Source organism: Phoxinus phoxinus, assembly GCF_949152265.1.
Source record: "Phoxinus phoxinus genome assembly, chromosome: 10".
NCBI classification, from domain to species: Eukaryota; Metazoa; Chordata; class Actinopteri; order Cypriniformes; family Leuciscidae; genus Phoxinus; species Phoxinus phoxinus.
Window position 1 is genome coordinate 8,940,351 of NC_136885.1, and position 12,070 is coordinate 8,952,420.

The following is a 12,070-nucleotide window of genomic DNA, read 5'->3' on the forward strand; positions in this document are numbered from 1 at the left end:
GAGAGAGAGAGAGAGAGAGAGAGAGAGAGAGAGAGAGAGAGAGAGAGAGAGAGAGAGAGAGAGAGAGAGAGAGAGAGAGAGAGAGAGAGAGAGAGAGAGAGAGAGAGAGAGAGAGAGAGAGAGAGAATGAGAGATGAGGCAAGAGGTTAGCGAAATCTCAGATAACCAAGATGGAGGCCTTCAGAGAATACACTCGCACTTCTCAAATCACACATCTTCATTCGGTAGAAAAATAGTAACTGAAATTTGATCAAAAAAGATGAACCCCAGAGTGACCTCGAGACTCAATATTTCAGCCTGTTAGGGCCGCAGTCCTGAGATTACACAAGCCTCAAAGCAGCAAGCTGAGTTGAAAAATCATCTCGATAAGCCAAAGAACCAATTTTTCCCTTTATTTGAAGTCATAGCTCAGCCTCACAGATGAAGGACAATGGCAAGATGGACAAAGGTCACTGTAGGGTTTTCGATGGGTTTACATTTGACTCAAGCAGGTCTAAATGAGACAATCTTATCTTGTGGTGGTGTACTGCAGGAAATTGATACATTTCCATACAGTTCTACACCTCAGGTTCCTCCTCTGCTGTGGCCTTGCAAGGACTCAAGAACATCGGCTTCACAGAGCGCTTGGAAAGTTTCTGTCAGAAGTGACTGAAGTTGTAAAAAAGATAGGTTGTGACATAAGGGCAGTTGGACAACTGAGAAGAATATGAGCTCTGCAGTCCGAGTCAGGACTCATTCTCATTACACAATATCCTTGTGTATCAGCTATTGTGTGTCTATAAATAGTATGAAGACAAGCCGCTCCACCACTGCAAACATATCACTTTGCACAGAGTGTGAAAGCGTCTCAGGCAAATGGCGATAATATAGAAGCATGTTGCTATTCATAAATCCAAAACGAATGTGCATCTGACACCTCAACAACTATGAATGATGGCCCCTCGTAAACTGTCCAGCTGCTTGATTCACTGCTCACATAGAAAACAAACATCACAGCAGTGGACATAACGGACACATCCGCCATCCCAGGACGAATCTTTGGTATACTGCTCTTGGCTCCTACAGTATATTGTATATTTTCTGTGTGCAGTGAAAACCCAGATGACCTACTGCTATGGCCAAAATTACATTTATGCATTTGGGCAGACGCTTTTATCCAAAGCGATTTACATTGCATTTTGAGGTACACATTTACATTCTTATCAGTTTTTGCTGTTGGTCGCAAACGCCAATACTCTGCCAATACTACTGTTTGAGCTACAGGAAAGCTACAATAATGAACAACAGAGCACATATTGAGGAACACTATCCACAATACAATGCACTTAAAATTAACTTCTATTTCTTGTGTGATGACAATTAAATAATACTAACTCTGACTTTTAACTTTTTAACATTACTTTAAAATTTAAAGTAACCATTTATATTTCAATGATGATAACCACTACTGCTGCGGAATAAATGCAAATTACGTCACGCAATGCAAAGTAAGTGACTTACATTGCATTCATAATACATTTCTCAATTTTGTTTATACATGTGTTGAACATATGACTTGTTGAGCATGGTGTTGCTAGCATCATGCTCTACAGGTCGACCTACAGAATAACGTTTTGTGATAATGTAGCAAACTGCTGTTTGAAATGTTCATCACTACTGTTCTACACTACCGTTCAAAAGTCTGGGGATGGTAAGATGTTTTTAGTGAAAGAAGTCACTTCTACTCACCAAGGCTGCATTTATTAGACAAAAACAGTAAAATTGTGAAAAATTATTACAATTTAAAATAACTTTTCTATGTGAATATATATATATTTAAAAATGTAAATTAAATGATGCAGTGATGCTTCATATATTTGTGGAAACCGTGGTACATTTTTTCAAGATTATTTTATGAACAAAGGTCAAAAGAACAGCATTTAATTGAAATATAATATAATTATAATATCATTTTGTAACATTATAAATATATTTACTGTCACTTCTGATCAATTGAATGCATCCTTATTATATCAAATTATTTTCCCAAAAATTTGAATAGCCAGTGTAGGAGTTGTAAACACTATAGGCAGTACTCAGTGTGTGCAGTGAGCAGTACATTAATATTCCATTGTGAATATAGCAATAATTACAAGATGAGAAACATCTGAACAATACACTTGACAAGCATTGAAACATGCGGTGTACATGTGGTGTTGAATTCGGTGAACAAAGAGGCCAAGATTCTCTCCTCTACAGGAAGTGCAGTGATGACACGGTCTGTGCACCATCACAACTTCCATTCACAGTCAGTCTCATAGATCGCATAAGACCTCAAGATCTGCTGCTTCACCCACATCAGCCCATCTGAGACAAGCCAGAAACGGCTTACAATAGAGTCTGAGATGATGGACGGGAAAGATAACAAGCAAGCTGTAGCTCTGGAGGAGATGTTTCTTTACGGTGACTGAAAAATGGCTAAACGATTTGGAAATGAGGAGTCTGTTTTGTCTAAGCGACACCAGTTTAGTTGTTGTTTTGCTCCAGTTTTCCCCATAAAGCTGACATTGGTCGCTCCAGGCCTTGCCCATCTGTCTTTGTTTTAAGATGAATTTGTTTTCACATGTGCTGGGTATTCCATACTGATCCCTGCGCAAGAATGCTCAGAAAAACTGGCAGAAGCTTTGAATCCAAATCCCTCTAACTTTGACTCTAGGATGCTGCCTTAATTTCCCCTGGTTACGGACGAGCCGCCAAGGCAGACGAGCTGTCAAGGTAAACACCTGTCCAGCTAGTAAGAGCAACATTCCAAGAGATCATTCCAATTTATCTCCACTAACCCTTCCCTCATGTGGGAGTAATTATGCTGTTCTGGAGGCTCCCAGTTTTTCCAGCTCTGCCTGCATGCCAGATCTCCTCGGCCTGAGCGACCATTCGATGCTGATAACACGAAGCAATCCATTACTCTGACCAAGCCATTCATCACGCTGTGGCGGCTGGACCTCAACTATGAGATAAACGTGCTAAGAAACCAAAGTGCCATCCATCCCGTGGCTCCTAGCAAACTCGACCCAGATCGTTCGGTCCCAGGCAGACATCTGGAAGTGTTATTAATGCGCCATCCTGCCAGAGCCGACTATCTCTGATGGGTCTGGTAGAGGGACGCCCCTGTGCGGATGTAGCAGGTGCACCAGGTGGGTCCGGGAGATCCCACAAGACCCTCCATCCAACCTCCATGCTCCCGCAGCTACAGCAGCATTGACCCTGCTGTCATGATGAAATCTTTCCCTACATACTAGAGCAAAGAAAAGCATGAATAACTCCGCTAGTGGCACACACGTTCCAATCTAATCAAACATGCTATCAGAACAACTGTTCTGACCCACAACATGAGTAATGAGTCATATGCATAGTTAGGAACCCCATCTACAATCTATCACAATCTTTAATATCAGCAAGATCAATCTGACACAGAAGACCAGATTGGGCCACTGCTTGCAAACATGATCTTTATTACCTCTGATAAATACACAGTGCAAAAAAAATAATATAGGAATCAAACGTATTGGTGTGATCTCAATCTCATTTTCATTAGGGTTAATCACCATTCAGTTCCTCGGATCGCTGATGTTTTACATTACTGAAGGTACCTGTAACGTGGGATGGATCGATCCGTGCTGGAGAGGCAGTGTGCGATCACCTCAGAGGAAGAGGCAACAAAAGGAATGACATATGAAGAAGCTTTTATAAAAGAAACATGCAGGACGTTAGATGAAAGATGATCTCTGTGGTGAGAGCAGAAACATCATAGAGATACAGTAGTTACACATCAGCAAGTAAAAAAAAGGAGAGTGAAAACACTGACTTCAGGAACGAGTCCAGGAGACAGCCATTTTTACGGGAGCACACATTAACACTGAGAATGTGCTGATAATAACGAGAGCCACACCAACAACTGAGACTCAAAAAACAATAGAAGAGTTCTTTACATCTGACAGGTTTTGCTGCACTAAATCGACGAAGGCAGCTAAACTGTTCAAGTGTGGATAGAAAAACCTACAGGAATCCCCATGTGTGAAGACACTCTTCCTCTAATAGTTTGAGCTTCATTAGTCAGTTTAATTGTTTCATTGGGTTCTAATCGCTGAGAAACGCCATAAGGCCATCACATCTGGGAGACGTCTTCCAACAGCTGCATTACATAATGAAGAGTAATCGACAGGAAGATTCACATTTACCTGTTGTCTGGAAACATTTGTTAACAGGTAGGGTGATTGACTATGGGTCCTGGTACTATAACCAGTGCTGCATATTGTATGTTAGTCCAGAAACAGGCCATACTTAATCCTCAGCAATCTATTATGGGCAATCGGATTTGATATTACATCTTCAGCAAAAACTCAGCCAGTCATCAACAAATGACAATAGCCTAAAAAGCCATTGGAAATTCACACGCTCTTAAATATGCTGCATTTCACTATTAAGGGCTGCTCACACCAAGAACGATAACTACAAAGATAACTATAACTATATTTGCGTCCACACCAACGAATGTTAACGGTCTATTTACTCTAAGCTTGTGCCCTACATTTTCAAACTGTGTGCAACGTCATTGAACATGTTTTTGCTCGCCATAAATTACAACGCCACAGCCAAACTGTTAGAGATATCAAAAATCCACTTGCAATTAAGCATCCTCAATGTTTTGGTCTTATGCTTCAAGTGTTTTTCAAACAACCCTAAATAGCCGACTTCCTGTTGGGCAGAGCTAATGATATACAGTGCGTGGTTCAGATTGATGAGATCTATATGTGTACCGAGTTCCATTCAAATCCGTTCTTGTATGTGTCCAAGATGATAACAACAAGAAAACAATAGGGCCTCCACCCCCTTGGGGCTTGGTCCCTAATTAAATAAGTGAACCAGTGAGCGAGTGAACAAGTGGGAAAGAGAGATGCAACAGAGCATCAGTATGAGATGTACATGAAGACACTACACACGTATTCTCGTAAGAGCCTCACATTGAATCTTCTGAAGAAGAAATAAAATATGAGTAAGGTAAAAAGAGTTGTGTTCAGCTAAAGGTGTTTTGCATATCGAATTTGATTTATAATAATGAAGGATTAGGAGCACTCTTGAACAATACTTGATCAATTGCTTTCATTTATTGATTAATTAAATGTACTGATCATGTTTTATTTATAAGTAAAACTTTTAAATAAAGGACTTTTTTAGGATCATGAGTTTAGAGTTTAGTATGCAACGAGTATAATCATGAGTTTTTATTTATTTTATTGGTGCAGATCTGTTCTCTTACATTTACTTTCATAATAAACAAAACTGAGCATGAGTAGGTACACTTGTTATCATCTCACCATGTGTGCTGGAATCTGTTCCATCTTGGCCGCTGGAGTTCCAGGTCGTGGGTAGAACTGGTTGATAAAGAGGCTGGGAAAGCAGTACTGCCTCACGAGTTCCATTGTCTGCTCAAAGTCCTCATCCGTCTCACCTGGGAAGCCGCAGATGATGTCAGTGGCAATAGTGATGCCTGGAACCCTACAGGAGTCGGACACAAGTAACGCATCAGGGGCTATACTCATGGCAAACTCAGAAGTAATATAATTTTTATATAATCATAATAACAATAACATTTTAATTAATTGTATACAATAATTTAACAATATTATCTCTACAAAAATAAAAATAATAATAACAATAAATAGTTATAATTTATTTTAAGATGACAAAGTTACATTGTACTTACTAAAAATAATTTAAAATCTTTATATTTGATAAAAATTCTAATAATTTCCCAGGATAAAATGTCCATTAATGTAAATTCTGAATAAAAACATTGTCTAATATAATTTAAAGCATGATATTCAAAAGATGTAAAAAAAACCACAAAGGCAATTCTTCCCTTTTTAATCAATATTCACCGGTACAGACACAGACCAACTCATTGTCTAATAACAGTGTAATGAATGATGAAATAAACATGAGAAGTGTTAAATAAAAACATTTTACCACAAAAGTGGGAACAATCTTTACAGCATCAACTTGGAGCTCTCGAACCGGTGTGCAAATTGTCCATGCAACAAAATGCAGTCAATGTAGCGAGTGAATGTGATTGTGTGTGTGTGTTCTCACACAGGTCTCAAGAACCTTATTAGCAGCTTCAATAACCATCGACTACTGACTTCCACTCTGATTAAATTAGGACCTCTGCAAAGAAATTGGTTCATTGATTTCTTTGTGCATGCATTCTCTTATCATTGATCTTTTAACCAACAGGAAACAAAACAACTTGGAAGCTGCCTTCCGAGCGAGTTGCTTGGTGGACAGGAAGTCTTATGTAGTCTGTACTGGACGTGTTCACATGCGTCAACTTTTGGAAAACATGAATGGCATTCATCAAGCCAATTAAATGCATAAACCCTGAACAGGAAGAGTTCAGATCATTTTAAGTTTGTGAAAAGTGCTTATAATACGTTTTTTTATAATATTTAGTTTTATAATAAATACATTTATAATAAACTTATAATAAAATATTTTCAGCATAAAAAAAATGCAGCCATGCGGGTCACAAATGATATTATTAAATGTTTGGATAGGAAACCATTGTGCAGCTTTATTTGTAGATCTCTCCAAACTATTTGATTCTATAGATCATAAACTTCTGTTGCAGAGACTTAGTTGTGTGGGTTTTACTGAAACAGCTCTAAAATGGCTTAATTACTTATCAGAATGAACTTAAGTGTGTCTCAGTTGAAAATTTTATTTCAGCAGAACAAACAATTAAAAAAGGTGTCCCACATGGTTCTGTTTTAGCACCAATCTTATTTTCTATTTGCATCAATGACCTAGGTTGTGGGATAACCCCAGCTAGAATTCATCTATATGCTGATGACACAATCACTTACACAGTAGCACATTCTTTGAACCAAGCCATTGAGCTTCTGCGAGATTATTTTCGGTCTTTGCAACGGTCTTTGTCAAATTTAAATTTGGTTTTAAACATGAAAAAAACCCCGAATTATATGCTTTTCACACAGATCACCCTATTTTAACTTTAGAAGGGGACTGCATAGAAAGAGTAAATTGTTTTAAATACATAGGCATATGGCTGGATGAAAAACTGGGTTTTTAATGTAAATATTGAAAATCTCTTACAAAAAGCTTAGACCAAAACTGGGTTTCCTTTTTCCGTTTAAAAAATGTTTTTCCTTTTGAAGCAAGAAAGAGAATCATGCGTTTTTTCCTCTCAGTGTTGGATTATGGCGATGTGATTTATATGCATGCAAGTTCATCTTTACTAAAAAAAAGTTAGATTGTGTATACCATGCTGCCTTACACTTTGTGAAGAGTGCTTCACGCACTCATTATTGTACCTTGTATGAATTGGTAGGATGGACTTCTTTGTTTCAAAGGAGAAAAATACACATTGATGGTTATTGTTAAGGCATTGTTAGACAAAATACCAATTTATACATGTCATCTTTTATCTTCTTACACCTGTAATTATAGCACTAGATCTAGTGCTAAACTTCTTTTAAAGGTTCCTAGGGTACGTTCGGAGCTTGGTAAAACTTCCTTCTCTTTATATGCTCCCTGGTTATGGAATGAGCTGCAGAGTATAAGTGTTAGAACAACTGCCCACTTTAAAAGTTTTTAAAAATCTCTTATGGACCAATTTAAAGGAAACCTGTGCATGTTTTGTAAAGTAGCTTTTGTTCTGTCATTTTAGGAGTGCTGGGTAAAATTTGATGTAAGATTTTTAGTTTTATGTTTGTATGTTGCTTATGTTAAACTTTTTGTGCAGCAATTTTGTCCAGGACTCCCTGGAAAAAGATTTTATATCTCAATTGGACTATCCTGGTAAAATAAAGGATAAATAAAATAAATAAATTTCCATTTGTTAGATTTTTTATGGGCTTGTTCACTGATTTGCTTACAAGATCTAGCAACACAAATAAATCAAGGCTTGTACCACTTTCTCTGCGATTTCTTGAACCGCACAGACGAGAGATCCATATCTGATGCACGTTAAAATACTTTTTTTAATGTGCATCAGAGATGTATCTCTCGTCTGTAATTTTTCATATCTCGTTGTAGCCTACATCATAAACAAATAGTTTATCAGTTCGGTTCCGCACACATTGCGCAGAATTTTTGTAAATGCAATTTTCAGGAGTTAATTCGGTTGTAGAATGCAGTTGTCACTTCCGTAAATTACTGAACTATGTGTGTAGAGCAGGATTAAGCATTAAAAGGTTAATTGACAACCAAATTTAGCTGCAGTGTGTACGCAGTCAAAGAAGCCATCCGGAGGTGGTTTAATTTCAAGCTCCTTAAGCTCTGCCATCAGCAACAACAAACAGCAAACAAACTACTTCACAGCCAATATCATGATGGAAGACAAAGGATCATGTTGAAAAAACATTGACATCATTCCTTCACAAAGAGGATATTCACCTGAGAACTCAGAACAATCAAATGCCATCAAAATCAATAATTTTACATTCTTACACTGAACATTGTTATGCACTCGAATATGCCTTAATCTGTTAAAATGTGTAATGTCCTGAGACTAGTAAAGGCTAGGCCTGGTTTTATCCTGTCTCATCAGTTCCTGTCTTCCATGGCACACTAAAAGGAAGAGTAGTTTTATAGAAATCTCCAAAAAGGACACAAAAGCCTCATGAAGAAATTATATCTGTTGACACCCATGTCGTTCCATGCCATCATAAAATAGTGTGCAAAGAGAGATGGAACTAACAAGTTAATTTCAAATTGAACAGGATTTTTTGGCTAGACACTCTTCCTAATATGAGACCACTCAGGCATTTGGTCAATTTGGTTCTGATCAAATGGGTCTAGTTTCACTACTGAAACCAGTGCACAGCGTCCTTCCTTATAAAATCAACCTGTTAGTTCAGGACACAATTGACCTGAACATCTCAGGAGGACACAAAGACAAAGTAGAAGTGCATTAGAAGAACCAGACACATCAGGAATCCTTATCTTTCAAATTTAAGAAGCCTTGATAGCTCATCAGAGATCGTTGAGAAAAACATTAGAGAGCACTAGAGAGCCAGTGGAATGGACTGCTTTTCTCTAAATCCATTATGTTTCCCAGCTCTTCAGCCTTTCCATCCTTCTATGGAGAAAAACAAACTAAAGAAAAGAAGAAAGCAAATGACAGAATTGGATTCTCTCTGAAGCAAGCAGCCCCTTTTTGCATCTATCGTCCGACAATAGTTGCCCTGTGTGTGCTGGCAGATGGAGGCCCTTTGATGCTTTGTTGGCTTGTCGAACATGATTGTGGTTCATTCCATGTTTGGGCTTATTAGAAAGCATCACTCCCATGGTCACGGTCACAGTTGGTGACAGCTCCCGTCCCCCGAACAGTACAGTCCAGCGAACGCCCCAGATCTGAACTACAAAACACTGACATGAAAGGCAGAGGTATTGACAGGGAGGAGATCCAGAAGACCAAATGTTGCAAAGCAGTTAATGAGATGCATTGAAGGAAGATAAACAGCCGCCACCACAGGAACGGCTTTCACAATGACAGTCCTAGAAGCTTGCACATGTTGGCAAACAAACATGGCCTTGTTTGTTAATCAGCCACTCAATCAGAAAGGCACATACCAACCAAGCAGACCCTGATTGTTTGGTCATTTGATGTGAACTGTGGTGCCAAAAGAGAATGTGGACATTTAATTGGAAACAACACAGCGAGACAAGTGGCACATTGTTTGATAGTATGTGAGCATTAACAAGCCTCTAAATGTCGAAAGGCCACACAAAACAACTAAGTACACAAATAATGGCCCATTTCTCAGGAAGCAGAAATGCCACAGAGCAAAGCAAGTTCCAGCTGAATAAATTGAAAAGAAACAGGAGACCTGAAACTCAATCAAGCTCTGCTTCTGAATGGACAGTAATAGGATCTTCATGAAGCTTGGAGAGGTCCCACTGTGTGTTTTGGTGTCAAGGTTTGGTGGATGGGTAAAACTGTTTCTTCTGCATCTGTCAGCCTATCAATCTCTCATACCAGAACCTTTTGGCCCCTGTTCATGCGGTGGATCAAATTACGGTTTGGCACGAAACTGGAAGAAGCTACGTGTTGAGCTCATCCTCATGGCTGGAGTGCTCATTCCCCTGGGTCACTGGCAGGTCTTGCAAGAATAGATCAAGGAAGCTTCCTCAAGAACACTGCATAAAGATCCTTATAAATACACCAATATCTGGGGACTAGGGACTACAGATGAAAATTTTGCTTTTCTGCTAACTCTGGTGCATTTACATTTTGAGTGTAAACAGAAAAATGTCAATTGATGTGCATTGTCCCTTTTAAATAAACAAACAAATAAATCTATCCACTGAACGTATATACTTAACAGTATGTACCGTCGTCGTGTTTATGTATTAAGGGTGTTGTGGTTGAAAGGAATGTCAAACAGGGTAGTTGGACCACTGTGCACTTGAGGATTCTAGATGGTACTATTTCATAATCTAATGAACTCCATGTTAAACTGAGCCAGGACATGGGAACTGGACTTGATATACATGTCGGATTCATTAAATTCATACATTCAACTGAACAGAAAAGACGTAAGAGGTCCTTCAAGAAACTTCCCTTCAGGTAATGTGTGATGAGACAAGGCTCATCTAAGAGCATGCAACAGAGTTCAACATTCAAACAAACACACTCCATGCTCTAGATCACACTGATTTTCATCTCCGGTGTTTACACTTTATTCCTACCTGCACTTAAAATCACTGCAGAACGTTTCCCAGCGGGGCTTAAATCCATTTAATTAAAACCTTCTGGATATTGTCAAACTTTGAATTATATTGGCAAGTGTGTGGCTAGAAGGGTTTATGAGAGGAATTCACTCTCTGTAGTGAATTATTATAATTTCTTTGTTTACAGAGGCTCTGAAAGTGTGGGGCGGAGTAATACCCTTCTATAGACGTTAGGCTGCTTTCAGAGGTGTACATTTACATAATAGATATACGAGAGTGATCGAGATAAAATGAAGGCGCAAACAACGGCACAACTCAGCTAAAATAAAAGGAGCAGGGAAAAAAAGAGACGAGGCAATCTGTGACTGTAAACATTTACTCATTCATCCAGCATAGGAGGACCCTGCTACCCATCTGTGGGCCGCCAGCATCCCAGCTAGAGCGGAGCGGGCCAAGCTGTGAAGTGGAAACGTGGAGCCCACTGGCAATGCTGTGAGTGGAGGAGGTAACATGTAGCAGTAAGCAGACGTCATGTCAAACTGTGAGCCTTTTGAAAAGCCTCTTCAGAGATGGAGATAACAATGGAAATGTGGTATTCACAGAAATGATACCATTTTGGTCTTCTGGAAATGGAATGAATATGTAAGAGTGAGATGTAGTGAGAGCAAAAATATATATCCTTTAGTTAGTGCCTCTTGTGACGGCACAACGTTATTCTTGAACAATGTTCTTCCACATCAACTAATCAGTTAAACATGAAGAAAATCAAACAGGGTTTAACTACATGCCAGTCAACAGCTCAAAGGAACACCAGCACCAGTTTCTGTCGCATTAAACTACAGTGAAAATGCTTTATGAGTTGCCTCATTGATCCTAAAGCAGCACCTCTCTCGTATGTATTCTGTTATTGTTTCGGAACAGCCCATGCAGTTTCTGATCGCGCTGTGTGAAATACAGACTGAATGGCGGCTCAAGACACCCAACCGCTTCATGAACATAGGATACGCAAACTACATTTCTCAGTTGGATAAAGAAAACCAGAGTCGCTAATAAAGTATAGATGGATGATGATTGTGATGAAAGTAAAGACGATTACAGTGACATACAGGAGTCATACATTAGGGATGCGCGAGTCGTTTATTATTAATGCACAAACACACCATGTATGTGTGCGCTCTCAACCCACTGATCACTATAACCGTCGTATTTCTGCATGATCAGTTCAATATATTCACGTTGTTGTCAAAATTAATATTCGACTTTGAGCGTCTTATAACGGATGCTCACTGAGAAAGCGTGTTTTGGAGAAGTTTGTGATGATCAGTGGTGTTTGTGT

The 12,070-nt window shown here is 38.9% G+C and overlaps 1 protein-coding gene across 2 annotated transcripts in view; it reads right to left on the reverse strand.

Moving 5' to 3' along the window:
- cdkal1 (CDK5 regulatory subunit associated protein 1-like 1) overlaps window positions 1-12,070 on the reverse strand; it is a 410,090-nt gene that overhangs the window by 62,471 nt on the left and 335,549 nt on the right. For both annotated transcript variants that reach the window (XM_079627099.1, XM_079627100.1), the window contains one exon: window positions 5,355-5,535. In XM_079627099.1, coding sequence (XP_079483225.1) covers window positions 5,355-5,535 — 181 coding nt within the window. The remainder of the gene's footprint in view (window positions 1-5,354; window positions 5,536-12,070) is intronic.